Genomic DNA, 27,996 nt, shown 5'->3' with positions numbered 1-27,996 from the left:
AATGTACAAAATCAAGCATAGGCCACGCCGGTCCCCTTTTATCGTTGTTTATTTATTTATAAGAGCGCCATCTATGATGAGAGTAGAAATAAAATAGTGAGATTCATAAGGTTGTTATATAAATATAGTTATAGTACAGAGAATAATTAAAAGATGTCGCTAGTATCGAACAATGCACGTTTTGTTTTGGTTATGTTGAGTTTCCGCTTATACGTCTGTGATATTGAGACGGTTGTCGTGTTTATCTATCTTCAAGCTAATATACAATGATATCTTTTAGATTACGACGCAGTGTGGTTACAATATTGATGTAAGATTGTCGTCAATTTGGTACGTATTAACACGTTTTTTGTCAAAACAGTTTTATTACGTGTGACCGTAATATTTTGTTGTGTTGACTTTTGTTTTTTACACAATTGCTGACAATTAGTTTTTTTGGAATTATTTACGGACTTTGAAATATGTTTGGGTAGTTGTTTATTATGTCATATAGAGTCTGTCTTGTTTTAAACGGGATAAGTACTTAAATCTTTATAAAATCAATTTTAATATTAAGTATTAAGTACCTACTAAATACTTAATTTTTTCTTTCTTTTTTGGATTTTTGCATACCGTCCCATTAAAGAAATAATCTGTATAGCAAGAATGACTCTGGTGTAACAAAAACCATAGCATAATCATAATTTATTTCTCGTCAGTATTTAGAAAATTATTATTCTCGCAGTCTTAGTTTCATTGAATGACGATGTGATGGTTAAAGAATCGAACCTTAATCTAAATACAAAATAGATTATAATACATACTATAAAAAGATCCTAATTCAAAATCAATTCCTAAGAAGAGTAGAAAAAAGTTTATCATTTGAAATTATTTTAACTAATCATATACTTATTCCAAAGTTAAAGAGAAATAATTTTTTTATCAACCAATTTGAAAATCGAATCATGGCTAAATTTATTTACTCAAAAATTATTTTGATTTTGTTTATATTACTAAGTATTTCGTAAAGGTAGTTTCGAATTTAACCATTTAAGCATACAAAAATATCTGTCTGTACCCATGATTTACTTAATTCTAAGGATAAATCCATTTAAAAAAGGCCTGCTTAGTTTGTGGACGGTAGATATTGTTATATACTTCTAATTCTATAATAAATAAGAGAGTGTAAACAAATTTGCAATTCTTTTCAAAACACCTATAAAACACATTAACCACTAATTGTCTGTCAAATCATTATGAATATTCAGTTAGCTAGTGTAACTACTGCACCTAATGGGTTAGACTTAACATCTCAAGTCTCGGGATGGCGAACGCAGGCAACCAAATAATACCTTGTAGTTCAAAATGTTGGATGTTGTTTTTACTGTTTATGGGCAGTCGTGTCGCTTAAACCATTAGGCGAACGGCAACCTCGCATTCAAAGCAATAAAAAAAACCTAAAACGAAAACAAAACATAATAAATTAAATGATTAATGCAATTTGTATACTAACATAACACAACGACACTTGTTACTGAAGAGTTATTTGTTTGACCTTTTTAGGTTATCAGAATGGGACCTATCAAACCGAATCCGGCCAAAGCGCTGCTACGTACTGAGATCGCGTCGCGCATCGCCGCGCTATCGTCTGAAGAGAAACAACGACAGTCCAAGATTGTCTATGAAAAGGTTTATTGACAGTTTTTATCGTTAAACTTATAAGAGTTTAGATTAGCAGGCAAACTTGTAGAGATAGGCTTCCGCGAGCAATTTTACATAAACAGCCATGGCAATAGATCTCCAAATTTTTAATATTACTGTAAGAACTTGCTAGTCTAAACTTAGGATTAGTTAATTCTACAGAGCTCCATTCGAAGTGAGTACTAACTGCTATTTAGTAACACCGAAAATTCTAATCCGCATTTGGGAAAGGAAGAAGAAATTTGAATAAATAATGTATAAAATATAATATCATCAAAGGATTATATTTTTTTAAATTTTATTGTTGTTTAATCTCAGATAACTATATTACTTGGCAAATGATATTGAAATCTTCTTTGTCGTATTCAAAAAGAGTAAAGAAGTTTAAACAAATTCTTGAATTATTTATATTTACGCAATAATATTACGTTATAGCTAATCAACCACCCGTGGTACAAATCTGCAAACAGGATATCCCTATACATGAGCACTGATCAGGAGATAAACACGGCCCCTATTATCAAGCACATACAGGATAGGGGAGCGGCAGCGTTCGTCCCACAGTACGCTGGAGGGATAATGAGGATGCTGAAACTAGAGACCGGGGATGAGAAGGCCATGCCACTTACGAGGCACGGGATAGCGCAGCATTCGAAGGACCAGATCAGAGAAGATGCTTTGCAGACAGGTTTGAATATTTTACTTTACATAAATCGATACCAGCAATTAACACTATACGTATATTATTTAATTAAAACACAAAGGACTCGTTACGACACGTAGCAATATTTCTCACAGAACTTATAAAAAAAAATTACAAATATAATGAAACAAATCATAGACTATAATTAGAAAGCTAGTTCCTGATGTTGCAAACTAGTGGCACTAGTAGACAATATCAAATTATTTCGATATCAATAAATTACAACGCTAAATCGATTTTGGGCAATCTCTTTTTTTATTAAGTAAGCTCACAAATTTTCTTCACCAAATTATGGGATTTTCAAATCTGTATTTTAAATAGATGGCGCTGACGTCAAGTCACGCTATGACTCAGGATTTTAGGAACCTTTGTAGTGGGAAAGTTTTCACACGGGCGAAGCCTCAAGTAGCACCTAGTTATATCATAATATTAATACCAATAAAATTATTTTTCAGGAGGACTAGACCTCATAATCGCACCGGGAGTGGCATTCTCGAAATCTGGAAGGAGACTCGGCCACGGCGGCGGGTACTACGACAAATTCATCACCAACCTCAGGAAAACACCAGAAACGGCGCCAAAGGTAATTTGGTATAAACATCGAGAAGTTCTCTATAGGATAATGATTTCTTATGTTTACGCAAATGTTAGACATTAAAATTAACTAATCTCGGATTTTATCGCGGTATTTATATTTTAATTTTCTCCCAACGTTTCGAAGACTTAGCAGCCTTCGTGATCACGTGTGTAACCGGGAAAATAATTTAATTTAAATATTTTCTATGGGAATTTTGAGAGAGTGATAAGTCTACCAATCCGCACTAGGCCAGGGTGTTGGACAGCCTAATTCCGTTCAGTAGTAGAGAGGGCCCATGCGATGGGACAGTACATAATACAGAGCTGATATTACTATATGACGTGGTGTACAAAAAGTTTAATTTTTTTTTCAGGTAATAGCAGTGGCATTTGATGTGCAAATACAAGATGACGTGCCGATTAACGAACAGGATCAACTCGTAGACGATGTTATATTCGCTGAATAGTTAATCGAATAATCAATACCTTGTAACCATCGATTTAATGAATTGTCGAATGTCTCGTGCCACGTGCATTTACATGTATTTATAAAATGTTTAAATATATTTTTTTTTATTTGTGTTTATTTTTTATTATTTTGTGAATACATTAATGAATCTAAATTGGTTATCTCTGTTGGATTACAGTGATAAACAAAGTATGAAGATAACTTTTTTTAGAGAGCATGACATGATACCATTACAATCGGAGATAGCGAAGAGAGAGAGAGATACCCATAGAGCAATACTGTGTTTTGTTACTCTATGGAGATACCAGATTATAAAAATAACATATCAGTGACAGTGTTGCCAATATATTAAAAGTTAACTGCCATAATTCTTTATATTCCGCAGCATCAGCAATCTGCAGTTAATATTCTGTTTTTTTAATCAAAAATTCACAATCAGCCATTTACATCAATAGATTTTAATAAAAAAGCATTCATTCCATTTTATTATCGATTTGTTAAATAATTTGCTGACTTGTAGTAATGACGGCCGTCCGTTTGGCTAAAACGTTTCCACGCATTATACAACTATGCCTAATCGTAAATCAACAAAGCTGTATATGCATGTGAAAACAAAACCAGAAAACCTGTTTTATAACTAGGGTACCTAGATTTTATGACCACTTTCACATGTACCTTATCATTACTTACGTTTTTGCTATCTACGTATGATCGTAGTGTGAAAGTTATTCTACTACCATAGCACAGCATAATAATTATATGGAAGGAAATAATTAAATGCAAACAAACTACTTTGTTTTCACACATATCTTTGACATACGCTTATTTTCTCCGCACGACTCCGCGCCCACTTTACGCCGCGTGTATTCCGTGACATGATAGGGGGTGAGCCTATGGCCATATCGGACACAAATTACCGACTTCTGACTGATACTGGATAGAAAAACCCAATATCACTGCTTGACCCGGGATCTAACCCGAGACCTCAGCACTGCAGTCGTACCGTAATACAACTACGCCACTGAGGCAGTCATAGTTTATTTATTCCTGTAAAAAGCAAATAGGTAGTATCAGTTACGAAGGATCCATATAACCCGATTCCTGCCGGCTCCACTTTATGTAGAGTCTAATCATCATTGAAACGATCTGCAGACCGCCTATATGTATATTAGTACCTATATGTTGTGCCGGGTTACCTTACGAAAAATTTCATCTTTTGCTACTGATATGTACAATAGTGATTGAAAAGTGGTAAAAATAATTGTAAAAATTCAGATGATTTGAAAATGTTATATACACCTTTGAGACGCGTTGATTACGGTTTGCAGTTATGCAAATCGCAAGCCCGTCTGTATACAAGATGACCCCGGAACACGAGTCTTTGGAACCATTCATTATGATTTTGTACTGTGTTTGTCACACGGCTGGAAATAATGTGTGAAACCCTCACAGAGAAAACACATCCCTGGGCAGCTATTTATTGAATACTAGCGACCCGCCCCGGCTTCGCACGGGTGCAATGCTAATACTAATTTAATGGATGTTATTATACACATAAACCTTCCTCTTGAATCACTCTATCTATTAAAAAAAAATCGCATCAAAATCCGTTGCGTAGTTTTAAAGATTTAAGCATACAAAGAGACATAGGGACAGAGAAAGCGACTTTGTTTTATACTATGTAGTGATTTTTAATAGAGTGGGAAATTCAAAAATTTTTTTTTTCTTACGTGAACGGCAAAGTTACCCCTCTGCACCTAATCATAAGTGGAAAGGGGTCCAATAGTAAATAACCGCAATAAAATCCGTAAAAAGTTTTTATTTTAATGTTGAATTATTTATTTTTAGTGGATTTTGAAGGCGGTTTAATTTTTTGTTATTGTTGAATTATATGAAAATATAATAAAACACGTAGACCACACATAAAATAGTTTATTATTATAAGGCACACTCGAAAATCAAAAAACTCACTTATATTTTTGTCCATAAATTTCAATTTCGACTTTCAATATGTAATTTATCAAAACCAAAAACTTTGTCAGGCGATTAATTTGGCATTTTTACATAAGTTATACATTTTTTTTCCGTAGACAATATGTCAAAGTTGTCCGAAAAAATGGTTTGGCGTTGAAAATTATGCCGTAAATTATAAAAAATAAGCTTCCTTTTAGATTTTTATAAAAACTTTAAGAAATATGAGGCATTATAGTAGTTTTCTTTAACTGAAGTTTCTTTTATGCTGTAGTCATACACATAATTATTGTTTATATCATTAAATATCTGATATAAAATCTAATATTAACTAAAAACTAAATCATGTCTGACATAGACTTGAATAAATTCGAAATTTGCAAACATTTAATTGCATAAAATCACAAAATATTCTTATAATTCTACATTTTCACTTTAATATTATAAGTTTAATATCCACGAAACAAAATCACACAGTACATTTTCAATTAATCTGTGGCTGACTACTGTGCAGCTTAACTCTGATGCAGGGATGTTATGGATATGAAATTTCGGATATGGATACGGATATGGATATAGGAATAAAATTATATCGGTTTCGGATACGGTTAAGGATATGTAATTATTTCGGATTATCCGGTAGTTTCGGATAGTTTCGGTTACGGATATTAGATTAAAGTAAAATTTAAAAATATATTATCTAATACAGTAGGGCGACGAATACTAACTATCGTTCGTCATCGTCGATTATTAATTATCGATGAACTAATTGCGGGGCATGGGTGTTCGGAAAACCTCTGTGTTTTAATTTGATATGAAGTTTCAGTGAAGTAGTGCCACCTCCTCTCGTGCAAAGTTTTTATCACACTGCGTTAAAATTTTGAAAAATTACCTTTAACTTGAGCAAAAAAAAAAAAAAAAAAAAAAAAAAAAAAAAAACTTTGGACGCATTTTGTCCTTATAAATGAATTTTGTACATAACACAAAACTTCCTTGACTATACTAAATAAAAAAAAATACTATTTATGAATGAGGTTATGTTATGATTAGAAATAACAAACAAACTATACAAAATTCACGTAGTGCGTGAGCGGTGAAACAAAAACCTGTCGGAACATATTATCCGTAACTTATCCGAAACTTTTATAACGGATACGGTTACGGTTACGGATATATTTTTATTTCGGATATCCGATAGTTTCGGTTACGGTTACGGAGCTCCATAACATCCCTGCTCTGATGCCACAAAATACAGTCAGCCGCAAAAGTAACTGAACTAACTCAAACTTCAAAACGTTTCTACACAGTAACTTCAAGTGAAATATTTTTTTTTCTCGGCAAGTAAATTTTTTTTTTTTGGAAAAAAAAAACGAGAAAAGTTTAAAGGCGCCATTCGAAATTTTGAATTTGTTCAAATAGTTTTGTGGCTGAGTGTACATAAGATAAATTCGAAAATTCAAACATAAAATGAAATATTGTGTTTTATGCTAAGGAATTAATAATTTCGAAAAAATATACACTAATAAAAATTAGGGAATATACAATGAATCCCATTATCAAATTCCTTGATAGTATACAAATACAATCTAAATTATACATACATATCACATATTTATGCTAACAAGTATTATTGATTTTAATAATAATTATAACTTAGTTTGGAGAGTATCAGTTCAATGAACTGTTTTGTGTTTCATAATTTTGATCTCAAAAATAAGTATTTAGAAAATGATACAACTTCAGAAGAATAAGAAGAATAATAAAACACATTTTGGTTTAATTGTTCAAAAATATACTAAATCATTGAATTCATATGAAATTAAATAAAAAGCAGTATGAAGAAATCTAGGTGTAATTGCGTGAAAATAAACAATAATAATATTGTTCTCATTGACTCTAGAACAACGATGCTCAACCGTTTTTTATCCGGTCCACAAAGACGTCTTAGTTATGGTGCTTCGTCCAATAACTTCAATATATTGACCGTACGTGTCTTTAAACGTAATTCAAATTTTATGTTTCATTAATTAATAAAATAAATTCACAAACTAAAGTATTGTTTTTTATTAGTTTAGCATACAGCTCAAATCATCTTTGGAAAAGTTTCCTTAATTTTACTGACATTTTTAAAGTTGCAAGAGCTTGGTAGGCCGCGTGGAAAAGCTGGACGGGTGAAAAATCTAGCATGAAAAATCTCAGTGGGCCGCATGGAAACGCTCGGCACGCCGCATGGAAAACCTCAGCGGGTCGCATAGAAAAACTCATGTTGTGCATGGCTGATCTAGTCTAGAGTAATATTTTTTAAGTTGTTAAACTATATTTACACTGTAATATTGTTAAACTAGTCATATTTACTGGCTACAAACCTACATATAATTTCGACAATGGAATCCAAGTCATACAGTTATCAAAAATAAACTTAAATCTAAATTATATTTGAAATATACACAACAAAATGATATGACGCATGAATGTTCTAAAATAGAAAAATAATGAGATATTTTCGATGAAAAATTCAAGTAATTATTCTGTTTTCTTTCTAAATCTGATAGTGTATATCTAACCTTCTATAAAAAGCATTCGTAATTGTGCCTAATATATTCGCAAAATTTTATCGGATCGCTCGAATTCTAAGTAAATTAACTATAATAGATAATTAATGAGTTCTTTTGTTCTTAATGTTGAGATTTTTTAATGTTTCTTTGTTTTTACGTTTGACGTATCTTTCTGAATTACTCGGATATCCGCAATCTAATTAAATTATAAAACAGTCAGTGTATAAAAATGTTTTACGTGCTGTTTTTGACCTTAGATCATTATGTAGGTTATATCTTCGAGCGATAAGATAAAAAAAACTTAAAACTATTTTTCTGTACGTTTTGTTCGTTATGGCAGTATCACGTTTTTCGTACAAAAAACAATTTCCATCCATTTGTTGAACTATACCAGAAAATTGTCTTCAATTCAAGAATATATTTTCTATATTAAGATTTATTACTACATCATGCAACGAAGAAAATAATTTCTAATTACAATAATAAATTCGATACAAAATTTGCTGAGACTATCTCTAAAACTATCAAACTCTATCTACAATTATTTAAAAAATTACAGCCAATTACTCATTCAAATTATTAATCGCTACGCAATTAAAGTTCTAAGGAAACAAGAACAAAAAATCATATCTTTCAAATCCATCAGTAATTTTAGTCTAATAACTAGACTTTTGAAGCATTTCTAGATTAAAAAACTCCTTAGATCGCGAAATTAAAATGAGATGCTTCGACAATTACGTCATAATATGTTGACGATAGTCCTTTGTTCGTGGAATGCTATAGGCTATATATCATCACGCTATACCCAATAGGAGCAGAGCAGTAATGGCTAATCTCAGGAACTACTGGTCCAAACTGAAAAATTCTTTTTGTATTGGATAGTGCTTTGTTCGTGTATAGTCTAATAACTAGACTTTTGAAGCATTTCTAGATTCAAAAACTCCTTTGATCGCGAAATTAAAATGAGATTCTGCGACAATTAAGTACGTCACATGTTGGGGACCTTAATTGGTCCGCTATGAGTTCAGTGATTAATGCCTTAGCTTTCTCACTGTCAACTAGTGGCAGAGGGTACATATCCCGATTCTTGCCGGCTTTCCTTTCGTAATTTATGTAAATCTAATTATTAGAACGATTTGCAGACCGTATTATGCATATAGTACCTATATGTTGTGTGGGGTTCTTTAACGGAAAATTGCACCCTGCGCTACTAATGTCAACTCCCTTCACGAACTTACAATAAAGTCGTCAATTGCATATATCAATAGCATACCAAATACGCCACACGCCTACAATGAGCTTTATTATCGTAAAACTGTACCGAATACCCTCTGCCCTCTGGACATGAGGAGTTCCACTGCCCCCACAGAAGCCAGGAGTAGTAGGAGGGCGAGTACCGCGAGGACCGCCCTGCATCGTCTGCGCCGGCGCTCGCCTCGCGCCAATCGCCGGGAGAGTGCCTCTCCTCGCGCGCCGTCCAGTGTGAACAGGGCACTGGCAGCCTGTAAAAGGAGGATGTTGAATTCAGTTTTGTATTAAACTTACAAAATGAATACTGGCTGGTTGAGTGTATGAAAAAAAAGTGCAGCTTCAAACATTACTTCGAATGTTTTTTTTTAAATCTAAAATATATTAAACCCTGTGAAGTTTAGTTTATTGAAAAAAAGTGATTGTAGATACAAACACAAATTTTTAAAGGCGATCATATCTTGAATTTGTACTGCTATTTTTATCCCCGAAGGATTAAGGAGAGGCGCAACTATTGCACCACTTTTCACCGTGTTTTCCTATGTAACTAGAATTTGCGAGCAACCAATTTTTGCCAAGTGTGTTCTGTCCCATGATGTAACAGAGGGCGACTCAAAACGTCGAGAACGAAAATGAAACAATTAATAATTAACAGAATGTGAAAAACAATTTTATTTTGATATCCGTTGAAAGCATCGATATATATGTACTACGTACTAGATTTGGCGTTCCGAACATTCATTTTGTTCAACTAAATTGAACTGCAATCCATTCAAACTGACTTTAGTAATGGTCCAAAGCTTTTGATGTTGATACCCGGTATACACCGAAACACTTTTACAAACAAAATCGTTTTATAAAATAATTAAATTTAAAAAACCTTTAAAGCAATAAATATTAACTAACTAGTAATACATCTTCGTTAGCATATGGTTTATTATTAAATAACCTTTGAACCTAACGGGTTAAGTAATTTATTAGAGTATGTAAAACTTTTTATGAGTAGGTAAGTTGCAAAATATTTTCATATTAATATGATGTAAATTATTGTTAGGCATAAAAGCATCTTGAATTGTGTCGTTTTTTATTATCCGAAATTTATATCCCTTAAATCCGACTATAGACTCTAAATAGGTATATTAATATTCAAAACATTTGGAAGATCACCATACTTAGTCACCAGCTTGAGTGTGAGACCCTTTTGTGAAGCAATATGATGACTCTAAATTAAAATAAAACAATATTTTAATAAAATGTTTTTGAACTAAAAATATAAGGAATCATTTTTTTTCAAATTAAATAAAACAATATTTCAGTTTTTTGAACTAAAAATATAAGGAATCATTTTTTGTCATGGCTTACGCTTTTGGATGAATGCTTTAGGCGTTCGCAACTCTTGACGGTAGCCATGACAAATGCCTTCAAAACAATAATAAATTTAAATATTATTACGCCAACCTTAACCACTATGCAACCAAATATAAACCTTAGTTAGCGACTAAACCGAAGGTTCAAACTTTCACCAAAGTCCTTACGCCGTACAATTTTATTGTTAATCATAAATTATAAAGTTCATTAAACAAACATAAACCCAATTTTTTATTGTTATTTTAACACTTGGAAACAGCGATGAGGTCATGTGATAGTGAAACACTTTTATTTCTACTTGTCAAGGGTTCGGAAAGCTTAAGGCGTTCACCCAAAAGTCCAGTGATTTTGTATAAGCTGACCCTTGTCAGGCTAACAAACGTAGAGTCATAATAAATAATAATTCTATCAGCTCTGTATTATATACTTGCCCACTGCTAAGCACGGGCCTCCTCTACTACTGAGAGGGATTAGGCCTAATTCCACGACGTTGGCACGGATATTCTCTACTACTCAGAGGGATTAAGGTTTAGTCCACCACGCTTGACTAATACCAGATTGGTAGACTTCACACACCTTCGAAATTCCTATAGAGAACTTCTCAGATGTGCAGGTTTCCTCACGATGTTTTCCTTCACCGTTAAAGCGAACGATAAATTCACAAATAATACACACATGATTTTAGAAAAGTCAGAGGTGTGTGCCCTTGGGATTTGAACCTGCGGACATTCGTCTTGGCAGTCCGTTCCACATCCAACTAGGCTATCGCCGCTTTTTAAGTAGGGTCATATTAAAAATATATCTCTACTACAAATATTAAAATGTATGTTTGTTACCAGGGACTAATAAATACCATTAACGGCTATTATCCGTTTTTTTTTGGGTTTGGTTAAAACCATTAAGATAAGTGTTAACCTTCAACCGGTTTAAAATGTTACTCTTCTACTATTCTATCTTACTAATCTTATTGCTCTAATAAATGCGAAAGTTTGTGAAAATTGGGGCAAATTCGTTTTTTTGCAATTACCTAATCTAATCGAAGGACAGCTTTGATACTCGTATAGATAAAGGCACCGAAAAATCCCCTCTTTACCTAAACAATTTATGAAAGCTGTTCTTTGGTTAGAAAGTCCGTTATTGCAAAAAGACGGATTTGCCTCCGTAGACGTAGTAGGACCCCCAGACCTTAGGGGCCGTTCAAGTATTACGTAACGCAATTTATGAAGATTTTTGACCCCCCATGTAACGCATTGTAACGTTTTCCAGTACGCCCCCCTCCAAAAGTTACGTAACTCTAAATTTACATTTTTTTCTAATATTCACAATTATTTTACGCAAAATACCGGAAAGTCGCTAAAATACCTTCGTTATTTTTTAAATAAAAAAAACACATGTTACATTACGATTTGTAAGAAAACCTCCCTACCGCCCCTGTAACGCATCGTAACGTTTTAAAAGACCCCCTCAAATAGGGAACCGGCGTATGTTTGATTTCGTTCATTATTCTATATACTAATGGTTAATAATACGAAAAAAAAACACTCCGGCGAAAACTGCATAAAAATTGGTTAAAAATTGGGCGAGTAATTCATATTCCAAATATTGTAACGTGCAGAAGTGGGCGCGTTGTGGGGATGTCGCTTCATCTCTTTCTTTCGCACGCGCCGTAATTCCCGATGACGTCACATGTGGATATTTCATCTCTTCTGTTTCTCGTTAATTACCCCTTCCACTGACATTCAAAGACTTATAACTTATTGATTTTTTACCGGATTTCAATAATTCCTTCTGTGTTATAATTTATATATCGTAAATGTTTGATAATAGTAAAGAACAAAAATGAGTCCGGTACCCTATTGCGTTACGTAATACTTGAACGGCCCCTTACTAGTTATCAACGAACATACAACATATCCAAAAAATAGCTTTATCTACCATTAATACCGAAACCAGTTCAGCGGAATATGTGTTGACTATTAACAACAATGATACATGCGGTTCGTTTAAATATTGCAAAACGACAATAAAGTTTAATTTTAATAAATACAAATAAAATAATTGTAATCGTAAAATATCGATTGACATAAATAAATGAACGTGACACACTGTCGGCAACATTGACACGCATGTTGGGTTACAAGTTGCCCTGGATTTAGGTTATTAATAAAACTTCACATTTTTTTTTTGGTAATTATATTATGATTTACAAACAGCCCACTGCCTATATGATTTTTAAAACAATAATTACATAATATAAATCAATTTAAAAATACGTACACGTTAAATATGCAGAATTTACCATCAACATAAATTCAAATATTCATGATGGTTCTTATATTATCTAAATATATGAACTTAAAATATTTCATCAAGATAATTTCTTATAAGCCATATAAAGCATGATTTCCAAAAGTACGAGTTTTAACTTTTGAATCATTTATAGTTTATACCGAGTTACTGGTTATTTACATAATATTGTCTAGTTCTCCCTATCATAAGTTTTTAAGGTTGGGAATTTAGAAGCAATTTGATATTTTTTTAAAAAGGAGTCCAAAGGCCTCGAACAATCCGAGGTAATTTGTCCACGTATTCCTATGGTTTCCTTGAAATTACGAAACGACCACAGTTTTTAATTTATGCAAAGACATTTTTTTTAAATTAACATGACCCAATCTGCAATAAATTTACTAAAAAATATTCATCAAAATCGGTTTTAAAAAGCTTTCAATCTACCATATATTTTTAATTTATTTAAATAGAAAAACAGATAAAAAAACTTTATAACATTATTACGTAGTTTTGTTTTCTACTACACAGTGCTCACTAATTTCCCTAGCATTCATTTTCAATTCCTTTTGTCGGTATGTATCATCACAACTACTTCAATCATTATTTATGGTCGAAAATAAAAACATTTATGACTTAAAATCGAATGACGCAACATTTGAACTGATCGCGATCCAGCGTAAAATACTTATGAAAGTGCGTCACTTACATAAGTAATTGCTTTTATTAATAACACTACTCTACGCTTTCCCGTTTACATAGTAATGTTTTGTAGAAGATGCTGAGTTATTTGTGTTATGGAACACAAAGAAAATCTCTTAAGTATCGTCTTCCTTAAGGCCATTTTAATGTAAGCGAATCGCGGTGTCCGACTAAGACCTCAGTCCCCCTCTAACGATGAAGGCAGCAGTCTTCGAATCGTCGGGAGAAATTTATAATATAAAAAACCGTGATAAAATCCGAAAAATAGTTTTATTTCAACGAAGCTTATTTGATGAAGTCAATCACCTTGTAACAAAACCAAATATCAATCTCTTGCAAATCGTGTTAAAAATAGAACCTGATAATTGAACCCAGGATTTATGAGACAACAAACCTTGTACGCTGCTTCTACACCAAGGGAAAAATATAAACAAATAGTATATTTTCAAACATTGTTGTTACTAATTAAACCATACAATAGTCATTAAAATACTAACAAGTCCGTTCATAACGGCAAACGCAGGCGACCGTCATAATACGGTTTTACTTTGACAAATATTATATCTGGGGCCTTATTTTCTGTCTATTTGCGTCAAGTCCGTCTGAAAACCTTTAGAGAAGGCCTGTGTTCAGCAGTGGACTTTACGTGGCTGATGATGATGATGATTTTCTATGTGTAAACTCGTTACACAGTTGCGTTACGTTATCTTTGTGAAATCAGCGTGGGATTATTAAGTATTCTGTATAAGAATATTAAATATATTAGTGTATATTAACGCGGTGCGTTACGCGCTTGTTACGAACTGTTAAAATAATGTGGCCTAGGGAATCAAGGTTCTGACACTATATCTTGGTTTATCTCGCTCTTGAGAGTCCGCCTGATACGTATCCCCGTTGTATCTATCTATGCTGCCAATAAGTAGTCTAGGCGCTGTATTAATATTTGAAAGTCACGTTTGAGTAGGATCTCAAGACATTTAATGTATTGACCTATTTAATATACCAAGCTTAAGATGTCATGTGAGAGCTTGTTGTGTGGAGAAACACAAACTAGTATTATTGCCACATAATAATAAACTATAAAAATTCACATAAAAATCGTGAACCGACAAAAGTCGGTGGTGTGCGTCAACGAATAGCGAGGTCAACGCACACCTAACGATATTTGTGCGAGGTCTCGTCTTATCTCTAATTAATTATTGTTTCTCTTATCTGTATTGTAATTGCACAGTTTAATGCTTTACATGGTGAATAATGGAACAAGGTTATATTGCGTCTGATCTAGTTAATTTGACAGGTAAAATTATTATTGTTTTGTAAGAGGGTAAAATTTAATGCAAGTCATATTTCATACAATTAAATGACGAAGCGAATAATACGCCTAGAGGCTGATAGTAACGGACACCTAAACTGTATTACCAAACCAGAATTTTTGATTCTTACATGGTATACAACAAAGTTCCCTCCGTGCTTGTCAGAACTCGATAAACTCAAAAACTACCCAACGGATATCGGTGAAATTTGGTACGAAGATAGTTTGAGGCCTAGGGAAGGATATCGGCTACTTATAATTCCGGAAAAATATAAAGTGGGACATTTATCCCTGAAAATCTTTAGTGAGAAATTTATTACGTATATAATTTTGGACCTTGATATTCAGCTACCGAGACGAAGACTGGACGGGTCGGTAGTATTAAATAACTTATTGTAAGTATTGTAAGTAAAGCGGCGATAGCCTAGTTGGGTGTGGAACAGACTGCCAAGACCTAAACTGTATTACCAAACCAGAATTTTTAATTCTTACATGGTATAAATAAAGTTCCCTTTGTGCCTGTCTGAACTCAATAAACTCAAGAACTACCCAACGGATATCGATGAAATTTGGTATAGAGATAGTTTAATGCCCAGGAAAAGATATCGGCTACTTTACATGGTATAAAACAAAGTTCCCCCGTGTCTGTCTGTTTGTCTGAACGCGATAAACTCAAAAACTAGCCAAAAGATTTCGATGAAATTTTGTATGCAGATAGTTCGAAGCCCAGGAAAGAACATCGGCTACTTATAATCCCGGAAGAATATAAAGCAGGACTTTTATCCCGAAAAATATTTTTTCCCAGGTAAAGACGCGAGAAATTCGTTATGGTGATAGTTAGAGACCCTGATGTTCAGCTACCGAAGCAAAGACGGCTCGGTAGTATTGAATAACTTATCCTAAGTATTGCTTACTTCAGAAAGCCAAGATCTGAATTACAGCTGATAAATGTCCACTAGGTTAACACAGCAATTAATAAAAATAATAACTCCGTCAACACCCACACAAACAATCAATTGTTAAACAATTAACATGCAACCATTCAAGAATAATATATGCGCTAATATGTCAACGTACGGACAGACGTGGGCTATAGACCGTAGACGGTAAACAAGACAATATGTTAAGTGTCCAATCCGTTTGGACTGACAAATTAGTTCTCAGTGCCTTGAGAATTCAATCAGATAGCATTTGTTTTTGACCCTTTTAATATAGTTAATGATGTCCAGTGGAGGTCTTAAATGACACGTGGCCCCAGTCGAAGCAAAGAGAAGTTCGCCGATTTTAACAATTTCATTGGTAAGATTGTAAAAAAGGTCCTGGGCAGTTGCCCGGTACCCCCCCTTAAAGCCGCCTCAACTGATGTCTATTCAATCGAAGTTGACTAAAGCTCAATAGAAATAAAAACGGTGTAATGAGTATCTACTTTGTTGGATGGCTTTGGTAATTGTTAGAATTTAACTCCTATATTCCAACTTAACGCCAAGTGAAAATTAGAATCCGGATTTAAAGAAAGTATAAATATTACATCTCCCAAAATCAATAACAATTCATTAACTATCCGGTTAATAATAATCTAGATTAATATTAACGATTTTAACAGCATTTCCACCTTAAATATTTACTAAGGCCCAAAATACTGGTGGTAGATCACTCATATGTGAGAATTCGCCTGGGCAGGTTCCAACTACCACCGCAATGCCTATTTCTGACGCCAAGCAGCAGTGTGTAGTCATTGTTGTGTTCCGGTTTAAAGGATATTCTAGCCAGTGTAACTATTGGACGTAATATAACTTAACATCTCATGTCTCAAGATGGTGAGCGCAGTGGAATACCAAACATTCCTTTTAATTCAATGAAGTGGATGCAGTTTATACTATTTATGGCCGGTCGTATGTCTTACCATCAGGCGAGCGACAAGCTCGTCTCGAGATTCAAAGCAATAAAAAAAAATCTCAGTAGGTAACTTCAAATCAATATTGGCTTCGACAAATCTATGCATCTTTATTACATTTGAACTCTTAGCAGAGGTCGTAAAACAGTGCCTCCTAGGCATATTCTAATGACGCAACATAACTCATCAAATTCTAATCAAAATCTTATGTCCCACGGCATTTAGATTCAAATCGGTTAAAACGGCTTAAACTTTCACATAATGTCAAGCTTTGTTCTCTGACGTAACTGACACGGTTGTACGTTTTAAATTGGCCAGTGTCAAATGTCATAACGTGACGCGGTTTGTACGCGATTTCTTGAATTCGTGCTTATTTTGGTCAGAATGTAGATTGTTTATTTTTATCAAAAGAAGCATTTATTTGAGATAGATTTTAGTTTATATAACTATAGATAATATGTAAAGTTCAACCGACTTTCACAAAGGAGGTTATTAATTCGCCATTTTTAAAGTATTGTACAATAATGTTAGTATAGCGTAAGGTCACTCGCCTATCGAACAACTTTGCCATCCAGTTTGGGTTCCTAGTACACCACCTAAGCTAACTTATAAGGCGTTGTCTACTAACAAAATTTTAAGCATTTCAACGATAGAATAAGGCCAAGGTATTCCTTCTAAGTTCTACTTCATATACACTAGTATATTTGTATACGAATAAAGTAGCATTTAAATACAAACACTAAAGTTTCCAAAAGAATGCTCAAACTGAGTTACAAATGGCAAGAGGTCCTTAAACGGCGGTGACCTCCGCTGACGTAACCACTATTATCTACCGAGGTCTGAGGGTATGACCTGAAACAAGATATCTAAAAATAAAACGCGATTCGCCGCGTCCTGTAGGGTCGGTGCAAATTCCAATTTATTTCATTTGACGACAACTTTTTTAACAGAGTAAGTTATCTTCATAAACTGTTTCATATTTATAATATTACTAGCGACCCGCCCCGGCTTCGCACGGGTGCAATGCTGATACTAAATACACTACAGAAAAACTGTGAACGTTGTATATAAAACATAGCGGCCCGCTCTGGCTTCGCACGGGTATAACATAACAAAATAACAGTATTTCTCCACTATTTAATGGATGTTATTATACATATAAACCTTCCGCTTGAATCACTCTATCTATTAAAAAAAACCGCATCAAAATCCGTTGCGTAGTTTTAAAGATTTAAGCATACAAAGGGACATAGGGACAGAAAAAGCGACTTTGTTTTATACTATGTAGTGATGAAGATTATCAAGTGTCAAAAAATATTTTTTAATAATTTCATCAACTAATACTTACAAGATTCTACAGATATTCAAAGTCTTTTGGGGACGATTGGTTAGACTCTCCCCTCCCCCCTTTTTTTGCTATGGGCAATGATTAAAGGTGCCTTACAAAACCCTATTTCATAAAAATTACTTACTTCTTCTAATTGCAACCAAATCGTTTGTTAAACTTCCTGTTATTATCGAACTGAATGCAATAGAATGCACTAAGAGCCACGATGTAGCTGATGCAGTCGTAAAATTTTATATTTCATTTCCTTACCGGTGACCGGAACACATTTGGATTTTATACTAGATCGTTTTTAGAATAAATTAATATTTTTTGTAACGATGCATAATATTCGGAGCATTCACCCGAATTTAAATTATTTCTTACGTCCGCTCCTAATGTAAATAGATAGTGATAGATGAAGTATGTCAAACTTCATTAGTTTCCTAAATAAAAACCGCAATTTTTATATGTTTTGTCTGCAGTAAGTTTGAAATAAGATTATACTACCGTCAAACGTTGATTGGGACAGACAAGTGTAAGAATAAAACACAAAAACAAAGGTCTATGACTTTTACTTGGTATACAAAAGATTGTCATTAAACATTTTAATAAGTTCAAACATTACACAAGCGGCGATAGCCTAGTTGGGTGTAGAACGGACTACCACGACGTATGTCCGCAGGTTCAGATCCCAAAGGCACACCTCTGACTTTTCTAAAATTATGTGTGTATTCTTTGTGAATTATCGCTTACTTTAAAGGTGAAGGAAAACATCATAAGGAAACAAGCAACCTGAGAAGTTCTCTATAGGACTTTTGAGCGTGTATGAAGTCTACCAATCCGCACTAGGCCAGCGTGGTAGACTAAGGCCTAAACCCTCTCAGTAGTAGAGGAGGCCCGTGCTCAACAGTGCGACACTATACAAAAACAGGGCTGATATTATTATATTATATCAAACCTTATACACGCGATGCCACTAAACAGAATCTGAATGTAGGTAGTTGAATATAGTGATGTCGCGTGCGGGAATGCGTCGGCTATTAATTAACGATTGCGAAAACCGGCGACCACGACCGAAAGACGCCGTGTCAAGAGCAGCACGACGGTGGCGCAACCGAATCGCTTTCACAACATCCGATCCGACGCACGACACGATATAGTCGTTGGATATGGACTTGATGTTATATTTGAAGCGAGTATGTTCAAATAGAGAAAACTCAAAAAATTGTTACATAAAATATGAATACTGAAATAAAAAAATAATTTATGATATTCTAGTGGGGTTCTCAAATACTTTTAGTGTATATTTAGCTTATTATTGATTCATGTTAATAAAGTACACTAATAGGATCTGAGAACCTAATACTTCGTATTTTAAACTGCTTTCAATCAGTAAGTTGTCACTGTGATTCCATAATAAAATATCTGTATAAAAAAATATGTATTTGAGTTTCAAATGTAGCCGGTAAATCTAACAATTCCACTCGCTTTTTTATCTATCTCAAAAAATGACCAATCAGAACAAAGTATTTTTGACATGCTGATAAATGAGTTATTTTGATTGATTAAATATTGGAATCGGATTGAAGATTGAGATTGGGATCATTTATTGAAAACAAAACATAATAACAAAAAATTCAAACACAAATTGAAATTTTTAAATTTAGTTTTTACCAGCTCCTATCGTGTCGGACAGTTTAAATATTGAATACGTTAACGGACTATTGATAATAATTCTATATATCATTTGATCTTCACAAGATATATTTTTTGTAGTGTTTGACCAATAATATTGTCACTCTAAAGGTTAAATTTAACGACTGTATTAATATTAAAGTGTTTACAAAATACTTTTTAAAAATTGCGAATATGAAGGTCCTTACTTACATTATTAGTTATGTAAATATTTTATACCTAAGTTTTGCCCATCACTTCTGCGAGGAACTTTATGTGAAAATCCTTGTGTAATTATGAAAATTTATTAAATCTTAGATTAGCTTCTAGGCGTGGTTCTGCTCGCGTTTTTCAGTTCCCGGCATTAGAATGAGCCTATAGCCTAAAAGCTCACGTAACTTCTATATATTAGTTAAAAAATTTGCTGCCTCGATGGCGCAGTTGTAATGCTAACACGACATGACTCCTAGGTTAGACCATAAATTGTGAGTGGGTATTTCCATCTAAAAAATTACTAATTCGCAGCTCGAAGTGAGGAAGTTGGCGATGTGATACCCCCGTGCCTCAGAACGCACGTGAAACCGTTGGTCCTGCGTCTGATCACTACGGTCATGTCGGATCACCGTCTCACCGAACTATAAGAGTGAAGGAACAGGGAGTACACCGGTGTATAGCGCACACACTTGTGCACTATATTATCTCCTGCGTATACTGATATCCGTGATGAGTGGCAGTAGTGACAAATTTCGTTTAGGAGGAATTTAAGGAGGAGTTTACCCACCCTCAAAATGCTTATACAGAACTTCTCAGGTAATTATATACTGCCGTGCTAAGCGCAAAAGCGGTATGTCAGGGAAATCTTATTTCGAGATAATCGAAGTTTTGTAAAGATAGATTTATAGTTTTGTATGTAAAACTGAGATGGAGAAATTCTTTTTAGGTTTTTTAACAAGTTCTAATCAAGATACAGTTATTAAGGCAAGTTCATTGGATGGGTATTTCTTTAAGCTATCTGTCGACATACAAATCACAATTTTAATTTCTTTGAGATACTGCTTTTGGGCTTAGCACGCATACTTTTCTTCCTCCATGAAAGCAAGCGATAATTCACAAAAACTACACACATAACTATAGAAATGTCAGAGGTGCGCTCTTAGGTTTTGAACCTGCGTGCATTCTGTCACCGCTGTAAGTGTACTTAAATTTATTTATTTTACGATTATGAAATGTACCTAATCTTGTCACAAACTTAAAAACATTATCAAAGCTTTTAATGAGTGTGTTCCACTTTCTCCCGTGCGATTGAGCCCATAAGTACATGTTACGTCATAACACGTTTTCACAGGAAATGTCAATGCGGAATGCGGACGTGTACTCACGATATCAACAGAAATTGAGTTTACTATTACACTTATAATGTTACAGTTGTGGGTTGGAAGTGCCTTCTTCGTCTAGAAACGTACTGGCTATTGGCTGAGCGATCGTTGGATTCAATTTTTAAATAGTGCAAAAAAATATATTTTTATAGTAGTGTTATAACTAATTCTTTTATTTTACCAACAAGATAGTAGAGATAATTATGATTATGTAAATTGTAGAGCTATGTTTTATAAAGATTATTTCGCAGCGTAAATGTCCAGCTCCGATGAAAACTGGCATAATTACCAGCAGAAAATGTCCAGTTGGACCGATAATCGGCGTAATTTATTAGCTTTTCTATTGCATTTCGTACTGACAATGGAATTGTTGTAGGCCCATTAAAAACATATTGCCTAACTTATCCTATTTCACATTCTAGTAATAATAATTATTTTCCCATTCTAGTAATAGATAATAATTCTTGAAACGAAGAAATGTTTGTACTTACACTTAAAAATATAACAATATGCGCAATGCTCATTGATATAATGCAATATACCAAATTCTTTTAAAGATTTTCCCCTTACTCTGTTTTATCCTTTCACTCATTTTGTATTATGTGCATGCAGTGACGACTCGTAATTGAAACATTTAGCTTTTTGTTCGAAACCTTGTATAATTCAGGAATTGATGAATGTTTTGTGATTTGTTCCTTTTAATAAATAAATAAATAAAGTGTTTTTTTTTTTAACTCCAGTACACGAATAATATGCCAAACATTGTATATGTATCTTTATTTGGGCTTCAATCCGCTTAAAATCAAGTACAATGACGTCACTTCCTCAAGCCCCGAAAAAAAAATTGGGTCATAAATAAGTCGCTTGATATGAAGTAGCATTTAGGATAGATACAACAGGTCCTGGATGGCATGTTACAGGAAATATTTTTTTTTAATTATGTCACGTTAACCATTAAAAGTACGCCATCCCTGACATAAAGTATAGACTATTAGGCATCATTAGATAAAATTTTGTTAGTACAGACATAGCCGATGTCACATGATTTTTAAAACATATTTTAAAATGAACTACAACAAAAACGCGGCACGAATGTCAATGAAAATATAATGTTTCTCATTGCAAATGCGCGTTCTCTCTTTTATTTTTAAGGATAAGTTTTTGTATATGTTAAAGAACTCTTCAGCTTTATCAAAAGTGTTTCATATAAAAAATTCATTATACAAATTATATACTTACGCGATACATTAATTTGAATACGATATTCCTTTACGAAAGTATCCAATGTACCTATATATTATTTGCATACAAAAATATACAATAGGAAAAAAAAAACTTTGCAGGCCAATGTTACCAATGTTCTTAAAATTTTTTCTCTAAAAAAGTAGGATTATATCTCAAATAAAATGTATTTATTATTAATTTCTATTACTCTCAATTAAATAACAGTGAGTGCTTTGTAAATCAAAATTCTGGATGATGTTATTGTTTATGGACGGTCAAGGCGTTACTGTCCGGCAAAAGGCTTGCTCCTTTCGTCATCTATAAAAATGATTGTGATGTGATGACTTTCGTGATGCATTTACCATTAAATTTCAAATACAATAGGCAGCGAACACACGTAACTGCCGCTCTCTGATAATATTTGCATATGAGTGTCAATGGAACAGGTCGACGGGTCGCAGGTGCCACACACCCAAAATGAGATCGTTATGTTAGCTTATGTCATTGATTTCCGCTATTTCCTGAGCCAAGTGTATCATGAAGTGGTTTTTACAAGAGTAGTTTCAATTCATTGAGCGCTTGGTTAGGGCTAAGAGCTTTAGACGCAATAAAAACGCGCAATAAACGTTCGTAAAGTCGACAACCGTATACTACGTGACTGCCTTGATGGCGTAATTAATTGTACACGGTACATCGATATACAGTACGAGTACAACTATCGCGCTGCGGTCCTGGGTTCGAATCCAGGATCGGGCTAAAATAATAGTGAAAGAGTTTCCATCTTAAAAATTAGTATCGCATTGGGAAAGCACGTAAAGCCGTTGATCCTACGTCAGATCTCTCTACGGTCACGTTGGATTGCCGTCTCATCGGACTATGAGAGTGCACCTGTGTATTATACACACACACTTGTGCACAATAACATCTCCTGCGTATTTGGTTGATCTTCTTATTTGAGTTTGACTGCAGTGGCCGAAATTTGGTTAGGAGGGACTCAATCAATCACTCATACGAGCAAAATTTCTACTTTATTACAATTAAATAATTAAATCAAACACAATATGATTGAAGACTTATGTCGTACTATATACATTGCAGCTTTACTCATATTAAAAGTAGATTAGAAAGTTACACTAATTTCATCAGTATTTCCACCTCTGCAATCAGATCTGCGTGTTTCATATTTATCTGTTAACACTAAATCCTTATTTACAGCTATCTACAGTAGAGCGTTGATCAAAATTAAATTGAAGGACGTGAGTTTTCGGAAAATGAGTTCATTCGGATAATCAAAACGTGTTCTCTTATGTATGCATCAATGTACAAGTATATAAATTAATATCGTTATCAGAGTGGTGAGTAGAAAATGAAGTAGAGGTAACTTAAGGAACAAAACATAATATAAATAATATTAGCCCCGTATTATATACTGTCCCACATCCGGGCACGGATATTCTCTACTACTCAGAGGGATTAAGGTTTAGTCCACCACGCTTGACTAATACCAGATTGGTAGACTTCACACACCCTCAAAATTCCTATAGAGAACAGGTGTGCTGGTTTCCTCACGATGTTTTCCTTCACCGTTAAAGCAACCAATAATTCACAAAGAATACACACATAATTTTAAAAAAGTCAGAGGTGTGTATACTTGGGATTAGAACCTGCTGACATTCGTCTCGGCAGTCCGCTCAACACCCAACTAGGCTATTGCCGCCATCGAAAGGAGAACAAAACATAATAATAAATATTTATGAGCACAAGATGAACTGTTAAAGAAATCCTTAATTTTGGTCTGTCGAAGCGAGACTGCTCTCTTTCTTACATGCGGCTAAGTTACGCACTTTTTCCAAGACAGATGTTTGATACTGGTCGCTTTCATCTTGAGCTTCAAACAATCGCAAAGCAGTGTTTAAACATGTAAACGCTTCAGAAGCAGTAGGCATGGTATCATATTTATTTTCTGAATCACTAGTCGACGCGGTTCTGGCGACATCAGAACTGTCCGTCCAGGTGCTCTTATGCGAGGTATCAACAAAAGGCATTGCAGAAGTATTAACGCGTTTGAAATATCGTGGTTTCTTGCTTTTACCAATAAGAAGCATAGGGCATCGGTGGGTACTAGTTGCATCAACACTAGCTAGACCAGTGATACAATCCTTATTTACTTTAGGAGCAGATGCTAATAACTCATGACACGAAGTAAGTTTTTCGTGGAAATGCTTTGAGCCGGGATTCGTCACCGTCGTAAAGGTTTTCTAAAGCATAATCTTGTTTCAATACATCTCTTAATTTTATTTTAAAAGAATAAGTATCCTTCAATTTTTCTCCTTCCACTTGAAGATCACGAATGTCATGTCTTGACTTAAACCGTTTTAACCAGCCCGTGCTTGCATGAAAGTTCGACGGCCTTCCGAGTTTTACATTCAATTGAATTGCCTTCTCACATAAAATTGGACCAGAAATAGGTTCTCCTTGTGATCTGTTTTGAATAAACCACTTGTTAACAGCATCATCTAGATCGGTGTTCGAGGCGAGCTTCATAGTTTTACAACTTGTCAAGACATCAGTAGAATCAAACGTTGATATGAAATTTGATGTTATTGTCTTTTGTTTTTTTATATCCGTAATTGTCGACTTACCTACTTTGTACTCATTAGATAACTTGGTTGCAGATTCACCTTCCTCTAACCGTTAGATAATCTCGTATTTATCTCTCATGGAAAGAACAACACGTTTTCGTTTAGGCATTTTATTTGGAAGCTAAACGCGGCAAAATTGAAACATACAGCTATCTGATTGTAGCAGAAAGCTGAGGCTAACTAAACGTACAAGGAGAGGTGCAAGTTAATGTGGTGGCGGGGGAGAGTGCCGTGTGCAAGCGAGTGAGAACTAGGTGTTTGATGCCGTCGTTCGGGTAATCGATGTTCGAATAATCGACGCTCTACTGTATTTATTTATACAATTATCAGGTAAAAGTGGAGTTCCTTTTTCACAGTATTCCAAATAAAAGTAGTAATAGTTGAAACTGTCCTTTCAACTATTTTTATCATCTGCATCCAATGGTTGTCTGGTAGAGATCGCCTCGAGCGATATGACCGCCATTTGTACCACCGATGTTTAAATTATTTCCATAATATGTATACTTACATACTTTTTTTTTGTTTTTTTAATACTTAAGGTGTACAATAAAGTTTTAAATAATAAATAAATAAATATAGTTGTTTATTAAAGATATCAGTTTTAAAATTAAATTTCAGGATGCACAACTAGCTTCCTTTGCAAAACTAAAGAATGGAGCACGAACCCTGCAACTCATGATTGCTTAGCGACCACAAGCTTGACGAGACTTAAATACAAATTAAAATTTATTAATTAGTGAATTTAAAAACCAATGATTAAACAACCCGTAAGTATACGACGTAACCCTAGTTCGAGTTGTCACTACGTTGCATAATAGCGCGACCGGCACACGATTTGCAATATTCCCCGATCACAAGTAATCTGCATCTAATTATGATAAATGTAATCTCGACGTATGATAGATGCAATATTCCTATTACAAAAATTAGAAGGCAGTTTGAGAATTTAATTATAAAGTAGATACAATAATTCTTCTAACTGTACTGCATTTTTGAGTTTCTTAGATTTTTTTATGTGGATATGGATTATAAAATGGAAAACTGGCGAAAGAAGGACTCCCATATTGATTTTCTTTATGATTTCTTATGTTTACGCGAATTTTATACATTGAAATAAAACTATTACGGATTATATTGTGGCCACGAAGGCTGCAAAGTCTTCGAAACGTGGGGAGAAATTTATTAAATAAAAAACTGCTATAAAATCCGTAAAAAAGTAATATTTAAATTGATTTTTTGACCTTTGCACCTGATGGTAAGTGGAATGGGGTCCAATAGAATGTCGACTAAGGAGAGATGATTACCTCTCGGCAGTCTTGTACATGAATTACTACTTTAGTTTACTAGTTCATGCAAGTCTGTTTTGAAATATATTAGCCAATTCTTTGTGCTGTAATTGTGAGTTAAGCTAACTGTAATAATGTCGAATAGATATTAATTTATTGCATTCACGAATGATTAACGTATTCCTTTTATAGCCACATTAACTTTGGAAAGGTTAACAAAATTAAATTTGCACAATGACAGAAAAGTGGCGTGGTGACGAAATTATTAATATCTATATTTATTTATATTTACTGTTTGTCAAGACTGACTGCATAGTTTAGTCAACACCTTCTGAGCCTGACTCTCCCCTCTAAAGGAATAATCTTATTTCTAAACATATTGCTAAAATATTTTACTGCCTAAACGATATATCCTTTGTGGCTCACTCTGTCCAATAATTATTTTGTTTTTTTAAACATAGAATTTGACGACATCGACTTATACAGTACACGAAACACTACCCAGCCCTTAAAACGTCCCGAAGTTTTTTATCCTGATACGCGAAAGGTAACCAATGTTAAGCGCGTTAAAGTGCAAGAAAAATATTTATTAGAGAAAATTGTATCGTCCTTGATTGAATCTATTATAGGAATAACATGTGTATTAGCCAAACTGTTCAACAGCATTTTATATGACAAAGAGTGGTGAGTCTTTGTCGTATTTTCACATCATAGCAGTGCGGAGTAGGATCCAGATAAAATGTCGAAGAACATGAGATTATGCCTCGCCAGTCGGGCCCATTATGCCGGAAATGACTAATCCCGGAACACATCTCAATATAGGCAACATGGGTTTTAAACCTCATGTACTGGCTATTAGGGATACAATTATCTTACAACCAGGTTAATAGTGAGGTCTTTTGATCTTTGGTTCAACACGAAGACACGAAGCTATGATTCTTCCAGTGCAAACGAAATACAAGAAGATGCTGCAACACGTAAATAACAGTTGTATTCGGCCTTCGTTCGTTTTGTCAAATGCATCCGTTCTCCAGGCGATTGTCTAGCAATTTGCAACCGACTGTCTGTACTTAAGTGTTTCGAAACAGAACCTAAATTACTAGAGACGGTCGTAAGTGGCCGTTCGGTGTTCGATTGTCGCGTATTGCGTGACTCCGGTGTAATTATCTACGAATGTAAAATCAGTGATACGTGGAACATTTAGAACAATATTACTAGTATGCAAGAGTGCGTTTGGGAAGGTACCGCAAAGTCTTTACTGCGAAGCATTATGCATGTACTACTCTTCAGTCTCTTTAATTTACACTCTACAAGACCGCAGTACTATCCTCGAAGAATTTCCACTCTACAAGACCACAGTTCTGTCCTCGTAGCCGTGGACTTCGCGCGTTCCCCGTCTACTTCGATCCTTTTAATAGTTCCAGCCCGCGTGCCGACGAATATTGTAATGGATAGATTGTCTAGTATGCTCATCCCTAATCGTTGATATCTTATCCTCTTCCAGTGACCATCTTGAACCGAGGTTCGCAGCCCGTTAGTAGGTTGCTCTCAACATGGTTATTTAATTTTTAATGATTGTGAGTGTACCTACCATCCACCCTACCTGCCTATATTCAAAATCTCTATAACAAAAGCTAGGATCTCTGATCCATCCTCTACTATCATCCAACGCCACGACCTCTACGATTCAGTGGCCGCATACC

General features: G+C 34.3%; 2 protein-coding genes across 3 annotated transcripts in view; one reads left to right on the top strand and one right to left on the bottom strand.

Moving 5' to 3' along the window:
- Positions 1-193: 193 nt before the first annotated feature.
- On the top strand, positions 194-3,543 carry LOC115448019 (5-formyltetrahydrofolate cyclo-ligase). Its single transcript, XM_030175321.2, has 5 exons — positions 194-330; positions 1,543-1,668; positions 2,116-2,368; positions 2,839-2,966; positions 3,334-3,543. Exons 2-5 carry the CDS (start codon positions 1,552-1,554, stop codon positions 3,424-3,426), a joined length of 591 nt encoding a protein of 196 aa, XP_030031181.2. The 5' UTR covers positions 194-330; positions 1,543-1,551; the 3' UTR covers positions 3,427-3,543.
- A 2,802-nt stretch (positions 3,544-6,345) lies between these two features.
- Positions 6,346-27,996, bottom strand: part of LOC115448015 — a 47,310-nt gene continuing 25,659 nt past the window's right edge. For both annotated transcript variants that reach the window (XM_030175317.2, XM_030175318.2), the window contains exon 6: positions 6,346-9,456. In XM_030175317.2, coding sequence (XP_030031177.2) covers positions 9,259-9,456 — 198 coding nt within the window. In that variant the 3' untranslated portion in view covers positions 6,346-9,258. The remainder of the gene's footprint in view (positions 9,457-27,996) is intronic.

This window comes from Manduca sexta, chromosome 16 (genome assembly GCF_014839805.1).
Source record: "Manduca sexta isolate Smith_Timp_Sample1 chromosome 16, JHU_Msex_v1.0, whole genome shotgun sequence".
Classification (NCBI taxonomy): Eukaryota; Metazoa; Arthropoda; class Insecta; order Lepidoptera; family Sphingidae; genus Manduca; species Manduca sexta.
Note: the sequence above shows the minus strand (reverse complement) of the source record. Positions and strands in the feature narration are given on the sequence as shown.